We start from the raw sequence: 20,477 nt of genomic DNA, 5'->3' as shown, positions 1-20,477 counted from the left end.
CTACATTTAAAAAGATCTCAAATAAGCAATTTAACATTATACTTCAAGAAATGAGAAAAAGAAGAATAACTGAGCCCAAAATTAGCAAAGGAAGGAATAAATAAGATTACAGCAGAAATAAATGAAATAAAGACTAAAAAAACAATAGAAAAAATCAATGAAACGAAGATTTGTTTTTTTAAAGCAAAAAAATATTGACAAACTTTAGCCAGACTGAGAAAAAATTCAAATAAATAAAATCTGAAATGAAAGAGGGAACATTAGAACTCATGTCACAGAAATAAAAGAATTATAAAAGACTCATACAAAGTTATACACTAATAAATTGGATAACCTAGAAGAAATATATAAATTCTGGGCACATACAATCTACCAAATCTAAAGCATAAAGAAATAGGTAAATTGACCAGACAAATAATGAGCAAGGAAAACAAATCCATAATTAGAAACCTCCTAAGGAAAAAAAAAAAAAGCCCCAAAACAGAGGGCTTCACTGATGAAATCTACAATCAACATTTAAAGAAGAAAAATACCAATCCTGAAATACTTCCAAAAATTTGAGAATGAAAAAACACTTCTAATTTTTACATTTATTTATTTATTTTGAGAGAGAGAGAGTGCACATGCACACACAAGCAGGGGAGGGCAGAGAGAGAGACAGAGGGAGAGAGACTGGATCCCAAACAAGCTCTGCACTGAGTTCAGAGCCTTAAGTGGGGCTCAAACCCACAAATCATGAGATCATGACCTGAGCCAAAATCAAGAGTTGGACACTTAACTGACTGAGCCACCCAGGCACCCCAAAAACATGTCTATACTTGTTTTATAAAGCCAGATTTACTCTGTTACCAAAGCCAAAGATACCACGAGAAAAGTAAACTATAGGCAATATCCCTGATGAACATAAATGAAAAAATCTTAAACAAATACTAGCAAACTGAATTCAAAAGCACATTAAAGAAACCATATACTATAACCAAATGGGGTTTATTCCTGGAATGCAAGAATGATTCAGCGTGCAAGAATCAATCAATGACACACAGCACATTAACAGAATGAAGGATAAAAATTATATGATGTTAACAGATGCAACAAAAAAAAAGCATCTGACAAAATTAATCCCCTTTTATTATAAAAGTCTCAATAAACCAAGATTAAAAAGAAATTATCTCAACATAATAAAGGCTATATATGACAAGCCCACAGGAAACATCATACTCAACAAGTGAACAACTTCTTTCTTCAACAAGTGAACAACTAAAAGATTTTCCTCTAACACTGGGAACAAAAAAGGACTCCCTCTCACCAATTTTATTCAACATAATACTGAAAGTCCTAGCCAGAGCAATTAGGAAAGAAAAAGAAATAGAAGGTATCCAATTTGGAAAGGAAGAAGTAAAATTATTTCTAATTTTAGATGACATGATCTTATATGTAGAAAAGCCTAAATATTACACACACACACACACACACACACTCAAAAACTGTTAGAACTATTTAACAAACTCAGTAAAGTCTCAGAATATGAAATCAACATACAAAAATCAGTTGTTTCTATAAACTAAGAATGAATTATCCAAAAAGGAAACTCAAAAAAAAAAAAAAACAGTTCCATTTACAAATGTATCAAAAAGAATAAAATACTTGGGAATAAACTTAACGAAAAAGATTAAAATTTGTAAACTGAAAACCACAAAACATTTACGAAAGAAAGTAAAAACCAAAAAAAAGGCAAATAAACGGAAAGACATCCTGTGTTCATGGATTATAAGATTCAGTGTCATCAAAATGCCATACTACCCAAAGCAATCAAGCATTGGTGCAATCTCTATCAAAATCCCAATGGAATTTTTCACAGAAATAGAGAAAACAATCTTAAAATTCATATGGAACCACAGTAGACAAAGAAAGAAGAAGAACAAAGCCAGAAGCACAACACTTCCTGATTATAAACTATATTACAAAGCTATAGTAATTAAAATAGTATGGTACTGGCATAAAGACATATAGACCAATGGAATAGACTAGAGAACCTACAAATAAACCCATGCATATACACATGGTCAACTGATCTTCGACATGGGTGCCAAGAATACACAATGGGGGAAGAATAGTTTTCCTAATAAATGGTGCTGGGGAAACTGGATAACCACTTTCAAAAGAATGAAATTGAATCTTTATCTTACACCTTCACAAAAGTCAGCTCAAAATGGACTTAAAACAAAAGACCGAAAACTATAAAACTCTTAGAAGAAAACACAGCAGAAAATCTTTGTAACATGGGACGGGCAATGATTTATTGGGTATGACACCAAAAGAACAGACAACAAAGGCAAAAAATAGACAAATGGGATCACAGCAGACTAAAAATCTTCTGTACAACAAAGGAAACAAAAAAGTAAAAAGGCAACCCACGTAAGGGAAAAATTATTTGCAAACCATATATTTAATAAGGGGTTAATGTCAAATATATACAAAGAATTTGTACAACTCAAAAGCAAAAATATCCCAATTTTTAAAAAGGCAAAGAACTTGAATATACATTACCACAAAGAATTTGTAAAAATGGCCAATAAGCAAATGAAAAGATGCTCAACATTGCTAACCATCAGGGAAAAGCAAATCAAAATCACAATGATATATCATTTCACACCTGTTAAAATGGCTATTGTCAAAAAGACAAGAGATAACAAGTATTGGCAAGGATATGAAGAAAAGAAAGCCTCTGTTCGCTGACAGGAATATAAATTGCCAGAGTCACTATGGAAAACAGTATGGAGGTTTCTCACAAAATTAAAAATAGAATACCATATAATCCAGCAATCCCACTTCTGGGTATTTATCCAAAAATACTGAAATCAGGATCTCAAGAAATTATTTGCACCCCAACGTCCATTTCAGCATTGTTCACAACAGCTAAGATGTGGAAACAACCTAAATGTCCATCAACAGAGGCAATGCTTTAAAAAAAAGAAATGTAGTAAAGGGGCGCCTGGGTGGCGCAGTCGGTTAAGCATCCGACTTCAGCCAGGTCACGATCTTGCGGTCCGTGAGTTCGAGCCCCGCATCAGGCTCTGGGCTGATGGCTCAGAGCCTGGAGCCTGTTTCCGATTCTGTGTCTCCCTCTCTCTCTGCCCCTCCCCCGTTCATGCTCTGTCTCTCTCTGTCCCAAAAATAAATAAACGCTGAAAAAAAAAATGTTTAAAAAAAAAAAAAAGAAATGTAGTATAGATATACTGCATAGAATACTCTTCAGCCTTAAAAAGGAACAAAATTCTGTCATTTGTGACAGATGAAACTTGAGGATGAAACTTGAGGTTATTAGTCTAAGTAAACTAAACCAGTGATAGAACACTGCCTAATTCCATTTACATGAAATATCTAAAATAGTTCAACTCATAGAAGCAGAAAGCAGACAGCGTTTTTCCAGGGGCTGAGGGAAGGAAGAAATGAGCAGTGGTTGATCAATGGAGATGGATTTTTAGTGTGGGAAGATGAAAAAGTTCTGGAGATGGTTGATGGTGATGTTTGCACAACAGTGTGAATGTACTTACTGCCACTGAACTGTACATTTGAAAATGGTTAAAACGGCAACTTTTATATTATGTATATTTTACCACAATTAAAAAAAAAACAAGGGAGAGGGACAGACTGTGAGTGAGGTTGGCAGGAAACAAAGGAACAAAAGTAGCTGCTGAGGACAGAGCTAAAGGCACTGCTTCCCTTTTTGGTTCTGGACTTCAGGAGCATATCAGCTTGCTTTGAAGGTAAAGGTTGATTTTTTTTTAAAGGTGATTCTGTGCAGGATTTCAGCCAACTCTTTAATACCTCAGAAGCTGAGGGAGAGATTAGAGTGGAGCCTCCTTTTTATAGTGTTTCTAACCTTTACTTCTGAATGTCTTTATACATAATGTTTGGCTAAGTGTGATTTTTTCAATGGCTACCATGTGGAGGCACTATACTTTACTGTAAATCTCCACAATTCCTTCTGTGTGGGGTAGAGAGAAAACCTATATTCCCCTGAACTCATCATGACAATCTTTACCCAATCTTTGGTAGCTGAGAATTAAAAATGGCACAGTTTCCCAGGGTAACATGGCACATAACCTTGAAAATTGGTATTTCCATTGTTAAGACAACCATATTAGTTAGAACAGTCAGGTTTTCAGAGAGAAATCCATTCTCTGAACTCTGATCTGTGCCTAAAGCCATCCCCTATCCTGTGCCAGGCTCACCAATATCAAAATGAACAACAAAGTTTTATCATGAAGCTTTCCAACTTACCTTATCACTCTCGTCCTAAACTACAGCCAGAAACACTATGGTTATAGCAGCATTATCAACAATAGCAAAGCTATGGATAGAGCCCAAATGTCCATCAACTGATGAGTGGATAAAGAAGATATGGCATATATATACACCATATATATATATACATATATGTGTGTGTGTATATATATACATATACACACACACACACACACACACACAAATATATATATATATTTTTTTAACGTTTATTTATTTTTGAGACAGAGAGAGACAGAGCATGAATGGGGAAGGGACAGAGAGAGAGGGAGACACAGAATCTGAAACAGGCTCCAGGCTCTGAGCTGTCAGCACAGAGCCCGACGCAGGGCTCGAACTCACGGACCACGAGATGATGACCTGAGCCTAAGTCGGCCGCTTAACCGACTGAGCCACCCAGGCGCCCCACACACAAATATATATATAAACACACACAAATACACACACACACACACACACACACACACACACATATATAATGGAGTATTACTCAGCCGTCAAAAAGAATGAAACCTTGCCATTTGCAGTGGTGTAGAGGGAACTCGAGTGTATTATGCTGAGCGAAATTAGTAAGTCAGAGAAAGAAAGATACCATATGATTTCACTCATATGTGGAATTTAAGAAACAGATGAACATATGGTGGTGGGGGGAAGAGAGGTAAACAAACTGTGAGAGACCCTTAAAGATCGAAAATACAAGAACAAACTGAGACTTGCTGGAGGGAGGTGGGTGGAGGATAGGCTTGATGGGTGATGTGTAGTAAGGAGGGCACTTGTTATGATGAGCACTGGGTGTTATATGTGATAAGTCACTGGATTCTACTCCTGAAACCAATACTGCACTGTATGTTAACTAACTAGAATTTAAATAAAAAGTTGGAGAAAAAATAAAATAAAACAAAAATACAAAAATAAACTGGCCTCTAATGATGTTTGTGGATGCTTTGCTTCCAGCAAAGATTCCAACAGGAACAATTACGAATCCTCTGAGGACTTGAGAGGTCAATGCCTTACCAAATCCTGCCCTTTGTGAATGTCTATTTAAATATTTCTCTAGAGTCGATGAAGAATTACAGGAGATTTAAGTAAATGACAACAGCCAAGCACGTTAACTAATAGACTTAAGGTCTATATGGGAGACACTGTTCCCACACTTAGGGTTAAAAGGAGAGCTTAAATCAGGAATAGAAAGAATTCTCACCACACTGTTCATGGACTTCTTGGGAAACATAAATTTGGCAGGATTTGGGAAAAAAACAACATCCAATCAACTGGATCTGATGCACTTATACATTTTATAGTTTCATATACTCGCTTTTTCTGATTTGAAGAATTTTTCATTGTTCCCATTGTTTTTAATATAGATCGAATACAGTTCTGAGATCTGAAAAATTTATGTATTTTGGAGATGTGTTTATACTTCCACAGGAGGCCAAGAAAGTGAATAGAAATTAAATCTAGAACCACTGCAGTTTCCTAACTCAAACAGCTCATTTTCTGAGTAAATTCAGATTGATAATGGGAACGAAAATAAATGAAAATGTCCAAGACTGGAAGAGCTGTCTAGAGAGAGAATTCCAGTGTCCCACTTGTTAGTTTATAGAGTGTATTTGCAGCTGGGGGGCTATGCCCCCAGGGGAAGAAAACAATGACTGAGTTCAATCTAAAAACTGGAATTCACAATCAACTAGATCCAGGTCAGTAATAACTAAATCTTTTCCCCCAAATTTTGAGAGTTAACTTAATTAAGCCAAATTATTTTCACTGAATAGGTTTTACAATTAGATTCTTTGAATTGAAGGTAATCTTATTCTCTAAAAATGAATTTGAGCTTGATGACATGAAAATAGCAGTAGAAAACACGATCTGTGATGCTGCCAGACGAGGCGCTTTTGAGAACTCCTAAGGTCACTGTAACAACATTGTGGTCAACGTGTATGTAGAAATAGATTGCTTCGGTAGGTTTTATATGTGATTATTTGAAATTGTTTCCCCTTTTCATGACTTCCATGTTGCCACATTGAGGTTAGAATTTGTGAATTAAATTATGATTAAGCACATAGTTACCACCTATAGGAGCCATGGGTAGAGACGAAACAACTAAAGAGACAGCGTTCTGTAAAACTAAAGATAAAGATATCCTTCCTCACCTTTATTGAAGCTGAATGATCATGATGCTGATTTCTGTGTCCAGAAAGTTTTGAGGAAAAATATGTTATGTTTTTTGGCAGGGATTTGAGAAAGGAGAAAAAGAGGGGAAGAAGGAATAAGATATCCTGTGATCTTTTGTAACATGTAATCACTTTTGAAAATCCATGTACAGATCATTTTTTTAAAAAAAGAATATATTCTTGTATATATTCCACTTTTTCCACCAATTAGCAGTGAAAATTTCAAATTTATCTTAATTGATTAAACTTATGCCAAAAGAAAAAAATTGTATTATCTTAGACGACCTTAACATTTCCGTCTCATCAATAGGAAATCCAGGGAAACTTTATGACTCATCTAATTCCATTTGTAAAATGTGAGTGGTATTATGTATCTAATCCAGAGCCTCATTTTTTTATGTAATGAAAGACCAGTTACACAGAAAATCCATTTAAGAAATATTGGGAACTTTTAAGGGAACTTTGTACCAATTGTATGTTTATATCCAAAGATGTGGGAAGAGTGACTGTGTAATAGCTATTTGGAGCCAGACACAACATCCAGGGCTACTGAGTAAATGCTGCTCAATGAGCTGTTATGAAGACAGTTCCTTGGCATTTTGAAGAGGGAAAACCCCATCTGCAGCTCTCTGTGTGTACGTGCATTCATTTGACAGAAAGGAATCATACCTCAAAGAACACTGCTGGTATAGATATAATAAGGCTTGGCACTTTCCTATCTGATATACAGTTGACTTTTTAAAGAATATTGTGTCCATATACCTATAAATATTCATGCCAGTGGGCAAATAAAACTACAAAATAATTGTTATTGACAAACTTTGTCCCAAAAACAGCAAAAGAAAGCCACCTGTGAGGGTTTAGAGCCAGAAAGAGAGTTTGGAAGTCCATCATAAGTCAACATACATATTAACACTTTGCTTTTATTCTGGTGTTTGTAACATATTGTTAATATTCAATTTATATGAATAAGAGAAATCTAACCTCTTTCTAGTCTTCTTTATAACTGTCTCCAAAGTGGCAGAGGTGAGTGGAAGCTGTGGTTCCATCAATCCCAGAGGCCAGGACTACAGAGGTGATGGAAACTTTTAGTGTTGAATTGAAAATATTACTCAGAAATTCTGTGATCTCTCCAGATGGACCATGTACTCACAACCCAAGCTGAATCCATGGAAAGGATGAGCAATGTAACAGAATTCATTTTGCTGGGCTTGACCCAGAATCCAGAACTGCAGAAATTCTTATTTGCTGTGTTGTTAATCACCTACTTGATCACACTGGCAGGTAACCTGCTCATCTCCGTCACCATCTTTATCAGCCCAGCCCTGGGTTCTCCCATGTACTTTTTCCTGTCCTACTTGTCTATTATAGATGGTTTCTACTCTTCTTCCATAGCACCCAAAATGATCTATGACCTGATCTCTGAGAAGAACACCATCTCCTTCAATGGCTGCATGACTCAGCTCTTTGCAGAACATTTCTTCGCTGGAGCTGAGATCATCTTGTTAATTGTCATGGCCTATGACCGCTATGTAGCCATCTGTAAGCCCTTGCATTACATGACCATCGTGAGCCGACCTGTCTGTGGTTTCTTCGTGGGAATGGCTGGGATTTTAGGCTTTCTTCATGGAGGAATCCAGATTTTGTTCATGGCCCAGTTACCATTCTGTGGCCCCAATGTTATTGACCATTTTATGTGTGATTTAATACCTCTCCTGGAGCTAGCCTGTACAGACACTCGCACTTTGGGGCCCCTGATTACTGCCAACAGTGGATCACTGTGTTTGCTCATCTTTTCTATGCTGGTTGCTTCTTATGTTGTCATCCTGCACTCACTGAGGACTCATAGCTCTGAAGGGCGTCGCAAAGCCCTGTCTACCTGTGCCTCTCATGTCACCGTTGTCATTTTATTCTTTGTACCTTGTTCATTCCTGTACCTGAGACCCATGACCTCCTTCCCCACTGACAAAGCTGTGACTGTGTTTTGTACGATAGTCTCTCCCATGCTGAACCCTTTAATCTACACCCTCAGAAATGCAGAAGTGAAAAATGTCATGAAGAAACTCTGGGGGCAAATAATGAAAAACAGTGATAAATGAATTTTGTGATTAGAGTCTTTACCTAAAAATATCTAGTAGTGATTTATAGACATTTATTCCCTTTCTTAAATAAATAGAATTTATTTCCCTGATCAAACTCGGGACAGTCAATTTTGCTGCCTGGATCAGATTTCTTCAGGAGCACGTATGTCATGGGCAGGGTTGACATACCCATTAAGACACAGTAGGCATGGTGCCTAGGGCCTACAATAATTTTAGGAGCCCTTGAAATGTTTAATTTCTTTTAAAATAAGAAAACAATGAATGTAATCCAAATCCAACTTGGACTATAGTCATCTTTATATCAATGCAGTTATAAAATATAATTTTTAATATTGTTAATGGAGGAGGACTCATGAGGACAAAATTACCAGCAGGCCACAGAAGTCATAATGTTGCCCTGATTGGAGGTGTGAAACAGATCAGTGTCAATAGTCCTGAACACTCTTTACACCCAGTGCTACAGCTAGAATGAAGTTTTAGTTTAAAAGACAAAAAGAAACTGCATGTGAAAAAAAGTATTCAACAGCAGGGAGTCTTCAAGTACTTTCATCCAAGTATACTTTTTCTTCTCTTAGTAAATTTAAGAGGTTCAGAAATGTTCTCTCACCACAGCGATAAAAATCTCTTTGCTTATCACAATCCCAAGAAGAGAATACTGGCACACAAAGGTACCTTTTGAGAAATTACATTGCCACCACTTTCTGTAATATACAATTGTCTGCAGAAACAATTGGAGGAAAAATTGGCTGGTGCAAAAGAAATATAATTGATCAAGTCTGTAGAGTTAAGGCAGAAATTGCCTGTACATTAAAGTCATGTTTTTTTTAATGTTTATTTATTTTTGAGAGAGAGCACCAGTGAAGGAAGGGAAGAGAAAGAGGGAGATAGAGAATCTGAAGTAGGATCCAGGCTCGGAGCTGTCAGTACAGAGCCCGACGCGGGGCTCGAACCCATGAACTCTGAGATCATGACCTGAGCCAAAGTCAGACACTTAACTGACTGAGCCACCCAGGTGCCCCTAAATTTGTCTTTTAGATGTGGACAAAGGAAACGATGACTTTGAACAGCTGTGGCAGGACATTACCAGTGATATATGAACCAACTTTGTGTAGCAAAACAGAACAACAATGACCACAGATCCAGATTATAGAAAAGAATTCATAACATGTACATAATGAAATTCTAAGAGAGATTCAGAAATAGTCAGATGCTTTGAAATCAAAGATTAGGAGCTTTAGATCAAATAGGCTTGATTTCTCATCTTGTCTGCTGCGTTAATTAGCCTTGTAAATGTAAGCAAGTTACTTCATCTCTCTACTGATTTTTTTGGCCTGTAAAATGGACAAAAAACATTACATACTTTCTTAAATTGTAAGCATTAAATGATTCCGGTTGAAAAAAAAAAAGAGTCATCTGAACATTAGTGAAATTGCTCAGACACGGTTACAGCCTTCAGAGATGTCACCAGCACAGAAAGTGTGCCAGGGACTACAGTTGCTCACCAGAGCCCAAGAACACCGCCACTTTCATTCACCAACCATGATCACAGGAGGACCAAACATCTGTACTTCAGCCCCAGCCCCACGTTACTTCAAAATAAGTCATAAATGGCATCCACTTATGAGTAGGGACAGCATAATGGTGAGTTACCATCCCAGCAAGGAAACTGACGGGACCTGTGAGGATCTCTGGACACTAGAAGCTAGCCCACCACCGACTCCCTATTCTGGAATAAAAATGCCCTGAAACATCTCTGCGGTTACAAATAGGGGAGCCGGTTGGAGTGATTGTGAGATGCCTGAGCAGAACTTATTCCAAATGCTCTCACTAATGAGGGACCCTGTGCTCTGAAAAAACGGAGAAGGGAGAGAACCCAGCGGCAGTGACCAACAGACCTATCTCTGTACAGAGCTTGCGATGCCCAAGGAAGAGCTCAGAAACTTGACCTCAGAAGGTGATTTCACAATCAGGGATTCGAATATCGTGTGATGCTGACATTTCTCATGTTCTCAGAACTTTATATCAGGTCAGATCTCACTCTATATGCAGGCCTTTAAAAAATGTTTTTCCAAAACAAACAAGCGGACTCTTTTTTAAAAATTTATTTATTTTTGAGAGAGAGCATGCGTGAGTGAGAGAGGGGCAGAAAGAGAGGGAGACAAGGAATCCCAAGCAGGCTCCCCACTGTCACTGCAGAGCCTGATACGGGGCTCAAACCCACAAACTGTGAGATCATGACCAGAGCTGAAATCAAGAGTCAGACGCTTAACCAACTGAGCCACCCAAGTGCCCCAAAACAACCAGACTCTTAAGAAAACAAAGTGGTAGTTGCCAGAAGGGAGATGGGTGGGGGAAGGGTGATATAGGTACAGGAGATAAAAGGTACAAACCTCCAGTTATAAATAAGTCAAGGGGATGAAAAGTACAGCATAGGAATATAATCAATACTATTGCAATACTGTTGTATGGTGACAGATGGTGACCACGCTTACTGTGGTGAGCACTGAGTAATGTACAGAACTGTTGGATCCCTGTTGTATACCTGAAACTAATATAACATTGTATTTCAGTTATTCTTCAATAGTAAATTATAAAAAACAGATGTTTTGCCATAGTTTCCTGTGAGTGACCAACCTGTAAATATATGCAAGCAATAGGTATGTTTAAAATGTCAAACTTCTCTTTTAAAGATCTAGCTGTCATTCCCAAGAAAGATGGCATGGAATAGGAACAAGTAAAAATAAGGATGACGATTCTCATGAGGATGATGGTGATGACAGCTTATGTTTGTTGAGCACCTTCTGTGAATAACATCCTGACCTAAGGACTCATTTTATGTTTTGGAGGCAACAAATTTCTGCCATTCTTTCTTTCGTTAATTTATTTTAGCCCTCAAATTGTGGGACTTACCTCTGTTTGAAACATTTCATTATTTGAACACAATGGTGACCCTACCCACAGGATGGTGTGAACAGCAATAGAACAATTCTAGTATATAACTGTGACAGACTTTTCCATTTTGACTGCTTACTAGGTGCAAAGTGTTTTGTATTCACATTTGGTTATTCAATTCTCACTCCAGCCCAGTAACGGCAATGATTTCCCTGTTTCATGAATTAGGAAACAATGGGTTGGAGAGGGTAATTATATAGCTCAAGATCAATTAGCTAAAATTTGCTTGAATCAGAATTCACACCTAAGCCTGTCTGACCCACAGCCTCTGTGTGTTACCAAAGCCATTTTGTATCTCTTTAACATAACCAGACAACAAACTAAAATTTTTATTCTAATATTTGGAATTTTCTTCTTGAAACCATTTGGCCTCCATTGTTTGAACTCATTTGAAGGTGGACTTGCCTTCATAGATAGGCCAGGCTGAAAATGTACGAGTCCACAAAGAACCTGCTAGGCACTGGTCAATAATTTGTAACCGCATGTGTGTTTTGATTCCCACATAACAGGAAATTTCTTTGCAATTATTTTTTCCTCCATCTGCAATAGTCTGTACATAAAGGAGTGGCTTGTGGCTTATATAGTAGTACTTTCCTCTAATAAATAAAAAATAGTAAATATGTTTGATATGAATATGTACTCATCCTGCTGTCATCTATTAAAAAAGAAAAACTTCACTGAGGGAAGAAAGTTCAAGAGGTGACAAACTATTTTTTAATTAATTTTACCTGTTACTTTTTACTTTTTATTATGATTGTTATTTTTATTTTATTTTGAGAGAGAGAGAGTGTGTGCGTGCAAGAGGCAGGGGAAGGGAGAGAGAGAGAGAATTAAAGAGAATCCCAGGCAGGCTCTGTGGCAGGGCTTGAACTCACAAACCATGAGATCATGACCTGATTTCCCTGTTTCATGAATTAGGAAACAATGGGTTGGAGCCAAAATCAAGAGTGAACGCTCAACCAACCAAGGGCCCCAAAATACTACTTTTTTTTTTCTTAATGTTTTTATTTATTTTTGAGACAGAGAGAGACAGAGCATAAGCAGGGAAGGGGCAGAGAGAGAGGGAGACACAGAATCGGAAGCAGGCTCCAGGCTCTGAGCCATCAGCACAGAGCCCGATGCGGGGCTCGAACTCACAGACTCTGAGATCATGACCTGAGCCAAAGTCGGACACTCAACCGACTGAGCCACCCAGGCGCCCCCAAAATACTACTTTTTTAAGTAGCTTGCCAGTACTAACAATAAGCTGTGGAATAAAATCTCACATGCAGTTCTGTTTTGACACCACATGGATATTTTCAACAGTACTTAAAATTTGGAAGCTTATGCTAGCTCCAGCCTTTCTTCTTCTGCTGCCCGTTGGCGGGGGCACCATCATTTATTAGACGGCTATCAACCTGTGAGGTGCTGTGGTCTTCACGCACATGGTACTTTCACAAGGGCATACACTAAGGATTAAAATGCTTATTCTTGTTCATGGAAACTAAGGATCCAAAAATTTTGTTAAGATGCCTTATAAGTGAACAAAGAAATCATTTAGCCCCAGAGGGTACCCTTTAGGATGGCAGAGGCTTAACCAAGTTAACAGAAGACTGGAGGGAGGAGGTGGAGGAGGAGGAAAAGCTGATAACCAGGATATCTAGCAAAACACTGATGGCAACTCTCACTGGGTAATGTCTTATAGGTGGATTTACACATGCACGTGTGTGTGTGTGTGTGTGTGTGTGTGTGTGCGCGCGCACATGTGTGTATTGTTCACCTTTGTTTTCCTACATTCTGAATTTTTTTTTTTAATTTTTTTTTCAACGTTTATTTATTTTTGGGACAGAGAGAGACACAGCATGAACGGGGGAAGGGCAGAGAGAGAGGGAGACACAGAATTGGAAACAGGCTCCAGGCTCTGAGCCAGCCCAGAGCCCGACGCGGGGCTCGAACTCACGGACCACAAGATCGTGACCTGGCTGAAGTCGGACGCTTAACCGACTGCGCCACCCAGGCACCCCTCCTACATTCTGAATTTTAAAATAAATATGTATTAGGGGAGAAAGAGGTTTTATCATAGACTCCAAGATGGAGACACTGCTACCTTTGTGAACAAGATTAGTAATAATTTTGAAATCATATAGAAAACTTCTGGTGATATTTACTCATGTGTTTATTCTAGCAAGTTGAAATGTTTTCAAAAATAAGCAGCACTTGTAAGTTGGTTGGGCCACTATTAATCATGACTCAGGCAATAAAAACAAGGGATTAAAAAAAGTGGGGGGAGCACTTGGATCAGTTCATTATGCTGGTTGGTAACTGTACTAAAAGGTGCTTATCAAATTTCAACTGAAGTAAGCATGCTTTTCTAGAAAGTCTCCTTGAGACAAAATTGTGGCAAATTTGAGAAAACAATAGGCAGTTTTTAGTGACCCTCACCATGGTTTCATATTTATTAGCTAATTGGAATACAGGCTCAATCATACTTTTATTATCTTAACAGCAGAAATGAATAGGTATAAAATTCAAGGTCTCGTTATACCTAGTTTTTTAAATTTTTTTTAACATTTATTTATTGTTGAGAGACAGAGAGAGACAGAGCATGAGCAGGAGAGGGGCAGAGAGAGAGGGAGACACAGAATCTGAAACAGGCTCTGAGCTTTGTGCTGTCAGCATAGAACCCAATGCGGGGCTCAAACCCACAAACCACGAAATCATGACCTGAGCCAAAGTCAGACCTGAGCCACCCAGGTACCCCTCCTTATACCTCATTTTTTAACTAGACTATCAGAATGCGACAAAATGAAAGAAGGCAACATTTATTTTCCCTAAGAACTCGGCAACTGTTATTTTTGCGAGACATAGAGGTTTGAGGGTAAAGCAATATCTATTTTCTAATGAGCTCCTGAATCAGTTCTTGGAGACTAACTGTGAATACTTGTAGTAGACAAACTTGCATATTAACTTCTAGTTTCTTTCTTGGTACAAGCATAAAAAGTGGGTATGTTGCAACATGGTGAATTACATACTGTGAAACAAAAGCTTTTTGCAAATTATGAGAGCCTACACTCTTAAAGAATGAAGCCTGAGCTGATCAAAAAGGATTTAAATAATATAACAGAAAGTGAATTTAGAATAATAGTCATAAAATTAATCGCCGGGCTTGAAAACAGTATAGAGGACAGCAGAGAATCTCTTGCTACAGAGATCAAGGGACTAAGGAACAGTCACGAGGAGCTGAAAAACGCTTTAAATGAAATGCAAAACAAAATGGAAACCACCACAGCTCGGATTGAAGAGGCAGAGGAGAGAATAGGTGAACTAGAAGATAAAATTATGGAAAAAGAGGAAGCTGAGAAAAAGAGAGATAAAAAAATCCAGGAGTATGAGGGGAAAATTAGAGAACTAAGTGATACACTAAAAAGAAATAATATACGCATAATTGGTATCCCAGAGGAGGAAGAGAGAGGGAAAGGTGCTGAAGGGGTACTTGAAGAAATAATAGCTGAGAACTTCCCTGAACTGGGGAAGGAAAAAGGCATTGAAATCCAAGAGGCACAGAGAACTCCCTTCAGACGGAACTTGAATCGATCTTCTGCACGACATATCATAGTGAAACTGGCAAAATACAAGGATAAAGAGAAAATTCTGAAAGCAGCAAGGGGTAAACGTGCCCTCACATATAAAGGGAGACCTATAAGACTCGTGATTGATCTCTCTTTTGAAACTTGGCAGGCCAGAAAGAATTGGCACAATATCTTCAGTGTGCTAGACAGAAAAAATATGCAGCCGAGAATCCTTTATCCAGCAAGTCTGTCATTTAGAATAGAAGGAGAGATAAAGGTCTTCCCAAACAAACAAAAACTGAAGGAATTTGTCACCACTAAACCAGCCCTACAAGAGATCCTAAGGGGGACCCTGTGAGACAAAGTACCAGAGACATCACTACAAGCATAAAACATACAGACATCACAATGACTCTAAACCCGTATCTTTCTATAATAACACTGAATGTAAATGGATTAAATGCGCCAACCAGAAGACATAGGGTATCAGAATGGATAAAAAAACAAGACCCATCTATTTGCTGTCTACAAGAGACTCATTTTAGACCTGAGGACACCTTTAGATTGAGAGTGAGGGGATGGAGAACTATTTATCATGCTACTGGAAGCCAAAAGAAAGCTGGAGTAGCCATACTTATATCAGACAAACTAGACTTTAAATTAAAGGCTGTAACAAGAGATGAAGAAGGACATTATATAATAGTTACAGGGTCTATCCATCAGGAAGAGCTAACAATTATAAATGTCTATGCGCCGAATACCGGAGCCCCCAAATATATAAAACAACTACTCATAAACATAAGCAACCTTATTGATAAGAATGTGGTAATTACAGGGGACTTTAACACCCCACTTACTGAAATGGATAGATCATCTAGACACACGATCAATAAAGAAACAAGGGCCCTGAATGAGACATTGGATCAGATGGACTTGACAGATATATTTAGAACTCTGCATCCCAAAGCAACAGAATATACTTTCTTCTCGAGTGCACATGGAACATTCTCCAAGATAGATCATATACTGGGTCACAAGACAGCCCTTCATAAGTTTACCAGAATTGAAATTATACCATGCATACTTTCAGACCACAATGCTATGAAGCTTGAAATCAACCACAGAAAAAAGTCTGGAAAACCTCCAAAAGCATGGAGGTTAAAGAACACCCTACTAACGAATGAGTGGGTCAACCAGGCAATTAGAGAAGAAATTAAAAAATATATGGAAACGAACGAAAATGAAAATACAACAATCCAAACGCTTTGGGATGCAGCGAAGGCAGTCCTAAGAGGAAAATACATTGCAATCCAGGCCTATCTCAAGAAACAAGAAAAATCCCAAATACAAAATCTAACAGCACACCTAAAGGAAATAGAAGCAGAACAGCAAAGGCAGCCTAAACCCAGCAGAAGAAGAGAAATAATAAAGATCAGAGCAGAAATAAACAATATAGAATCTAAAAAAAACTGTAGAGCAGATCAACGAAACCAAGAGTTGGTTTTTTGAAAAAATAAACAAAATTGACAAACCTCTAGCCAGGCTTCTCAAAAAGAAAAGGGAGATGACCCAAATAGATAAAATCATGAATGAAAATGGAATGATTACAACCAATCCCTCAGAGATACAAACAATTATCAGGGAATACTATGAAAAATTATATGCCAACAAATTGGACAACCTGGAAGAAATGGACAAATTCCTGAACACCCACACTCTTCCAAAACTCAATCAGGAGGAAATAGAAAGCTTGAACAGACCCATAACCAGCGAAGAAATTGAATCGGTTATCAAAAATCTCCCAACAAATAAGAGTCCAGGACCAGATGGCTTCCCAGGGGAGTTCTACCAGACGTTTAAAGCAGAGATAATACCTATCCTTCTCAAGCTATTCCAAGAAATAGAAAGGGAAGGAAAACTTCCAGACTCATTCTATGAAGCCAGTATTACTTTGATTCCTAAACCAGACAGAGACCCAGTAAAAAAAGAGAACTACTGGCCAATATCCCTGATGAATATGGATGCAAAAATTCTCAATAAGATACTAGCAAATCGAATTCAACGGCATATAAAAAGAATTATTCACCATGATCAAGTGGGATTCATTCCGGGGATGCAGGGCTGGTTCAACATTCGCAAATTAATCAACGTGATACATCATATTAACAAAAAAAAAAGAGAACCATATGATCCTGTCAATCGATGCAGAAAAGGCCTTTGACAAAATCCAGCACCCTTTCTTAATAAAAACCCTTGAGAAAGTCGGGATAGAAGGAACATACTTAAAGATCATAAAAGCCATTTATGAAAAGCCCACAGCTAACATCATCCTCAACGGGGAAAAACTGAGAGCTTTTTCCCTGAGATCAGGAACACGACAGGGATGCCCACTCTCACCGCTGTTGTTTAACATAGTGCTGGAAGTTCTAGCATCAGCAATCAGACAACAAAAGGAAATCAAAGGCATCAAAATTGGCAAAGATGAAGTCAAGCTTTCGCTCTTTGCAGATGACATGATATTATACATGGAAAATCCGATAGACTCCACCAAAAGTCTGCTAGAATTGATACATGAATTCAGCAAAGTTGCAGGATACAAAATCAATGTACAGAAATCAGTTGCATTCTTATACACTAACAAAGAAGCAACAGAAAGACAAATAAAGAAACTGATCCCATTCACAATTGCACCAAGAAGCATAAAATACCTAGGAATAAATCTAACCAAAGATGTAAAGGATCTGTATGCTGAAAACTATAGAAAGCTTATGAAGGAAATTGAAGAAGATTTAAAGAAATGGAAAGACATTCCCTGCTCATGGATTGGAAGAATAAATATTGTGAAAATGTCAATACTATCCAAAGCTATCTACACATTCAATGCAATCCCAATCAAAATTGCACCGGCATTCTTCTCGAAACTAGAACAAGCAATCCTAAAATTCATATGGAACCACAAAAGGCCCCGAATAGCCAAAGGAATTTTGAAGAAGAAGACCAAAGCAGGAGGCATCACAATCCCAGACTTTAGCCTCTACTACAAAGCTGTAATCATCAAGACAGCATGGTATTGGCACAAAAACAGACACATAGACCAATGGAATAGAATAGAAACCCCAGAACTAGACCCACAAACGTATGGCCAACTCATCTTTGACAAAGCAGGAAAGAACATCCAATGGAAAAAAGACAGTCTCTTTAACAAATGGTGCTGGGAGAACTGGACAGCAACATGCAGAAGGTTGAAACTAGACCACTTTCTCACACCATTCACAAAAATAAACTCAAAATGGATTAAGGACCTGAATGTGAGACAGGAAACCATCAAAACCTTAGAGGAGAAAGCAGGAAAAGACCTCTCTGACCTCAGCCGCAGCAATCTCTTACTCGACACATCACCAAAGGCAAGGGAATTAAAAGCAAAAGTGAGTTACTGGGACCTTATGAAGATAAAAAGCTTCTGCACAGCAAAGGAAACAACCAACAAAACTAAAAGGCAACCAACGGAATGGGAAAAGATATTTGCAAATGACATATCGGACAAAGGGCTAGTATCCAAAATCTATAAAGAGCTCACCAAACTCCACACCCGAAAAACAAATAACCCAGTGAAGAAATGGGCAGAAAACATGAATAGACACTTCTCTAAAGAAGACATCCGGATGGCCAACAGGCACTTGAAAAGATGTTCAGCGTCACTCCTTATCAGGGAAATACAAATCAAAACCACACTCAGGTATCACCTCACGCCAGTCAGAGTGGCCAAAATGAACAAATCAGGAGACTCTAGATGCTGGAGAGGATGTGGAGAAACGGGAACCCTCTTGCACTGTTGGTGGGAATGCAAATTGGTGCAGCCGCTCTGGAAAACAGTGTGGAGGTTCCTCAGAAAATTAAAAATAGACCTACCCTATGACCCAGCAATAGCACTGCTAGGAATTTATCCAAGGGATACAGGAGTACTGATGCATAGGGGCACTTGTACCCCAATGTTCATAGCAGCACTCTCAACAATAGCCAAATTATGGAAAGAGCCTAAATGTCCATCAACTGATGAATGGATAAAGAAATTGTGGTTTATATACACAATGGAATACTACGTGGCAATGAGAAAAAATGAAATGTGGCCTTTTGTAGCAACGTGGATGGAACTGGAGAGTGTGATGCTAAGTGAAATAAGCCATACAGAGAAAGACAGATACCATATGGTTTCACTCTTATGTGGATCCTGAGAAACTTGACAGGAACCCATGGGGGAGGGGGAGGAAAAAAGAAAAAAAAAAAAGAGGTTAGAGTGGGAGAGAGCCAAAGCATAAGAGACTGTTAAAAACTGAGAACAAACTGGGGGTTGATGGGGGTGGGAGGGAGGGGAGGGTGGGTGGTGGGTATTGAGGAGGGCACCTTTTGGGATGAGCACTGGGTGTTGTATGGAAACCAATTTGACAATAAATTTCATATATTAAAAAAAAAAAAGAAAAAAAAAGTAAATAAATGTTAAGAAAAAAAAAAAAAAAAAGAATGAAGCCTGAGAAAGGGTCTCGTCAGAGTTCATAAAACTAGGAAAAGAACAGAGCAAACACGGATGTACATTTCAGATTCCAGAACCCCAGCATCCCTTGGAATCTGAAACAGGGAGTTAGGAAAAATAATCACTGGCCAAAAACAAAGTCATCTACTCTAAGCACAGCATTATTTTCACACCTAGTAGAGATAGAAAAGTGAAGGAAGGCAGCCTCTGTATGGAAGATTAGGGAAAGGTTGAGGAACATATAAAATAAAACGTTGTGGGAATATGTGCCAGAAACTGGATTCTGAATTTGACATCGATTTTCTAATTTAATTCTCACAGTAACACTTTAGATATGTATTATCTGTATCTTTATTTTAAAGACAGGCATCAGAGGCTGCTAGGTGTTTAGTCACTTTCTCAAGGTCGTGCCACAAGTAAGCACGGGAAATAGGACAGAAACTCAGGTTGATCTGTCTCCAGAGCGAAGGTCTTCTAGAACAGCAGCTATGCCAGGGATGTCATACAGGGTAATAAGAAGGACGAGAAGCCTGCCTGGATGCATACAGACTACTAGCCACAGCTAAGCAAGAAGTTATTTGCCTTACGTTGTATTTTGCCTCACGTTTCTGCAGCTCCATTATCACACAGACTGGAATGATATACCGTGGATCGCTAGTGAAAGAGCTGAATGATGGACCAAAAACAACCAATTTGGGGTATTGGCTTAGGTACTTCACAGCCAGATAACCTTGATTAACCAATCACACCAAGAGACAAAGTTTCTTCATTTCTAAAACAGGGATAATAATGATTCATGCCACATACGTCTTATACCGTTGTTTTATAACCAAACTATGCAATTCAAGTAAAAAGACTAAACCCTAAA

The 20,477-nt window shown here is 38.2% G+C and overlaps 1 protein-coding gene across 1 annotated transcript; it reads left to right on the top strand.

Annotated features, from left to right (window-relative positions):
- The first annotated feature begins 7,648 nt into the window (after positions 1-7,648).
- LOC123602614 (olfactory receptor 4C45-like) lies at positions 7,649-8,578 on the top strand. The gene has a single exon (XM_045487071.1). It carries the CDS (start codon positions 7,649-7,651, stop codon positions 8,576-8,578), a length of 930 nt encoding a protein of 309 aa, XP_045343027.1.
- The last annotated feature ends 11,899 nt before the right edge of the window (positions 8,579-20,477 follow it).

This window comes from Leopardus geoffroyi, chromosome D1, assembly GCF_018350155.1.
Source record: "Leopardus geoffroyi isolate Oge1 chromosome D1, O.geoffroyi_Oge1_pat1.0, whole genome shotgun sequence".
Lineage (NCBI taxonomy): Eukaryota > Metazoa > Chordata > Mammalia > Carnivora > Felidae > Leopardus > Leopardus geoffroyi.
This window is presented reverse-complemented; position numbering and strand designations above follow the sequence as displayed.

What these genes read in the sequence shown, in the direction of transcription:
- LOC123602614 (XM_045487071.1), top strand. Translation starts at nt 7,649, where the DNA reads ATGGAAAGGATGAGCAATGTAACAGAATTCATTTTGCTGGGCTTGACC.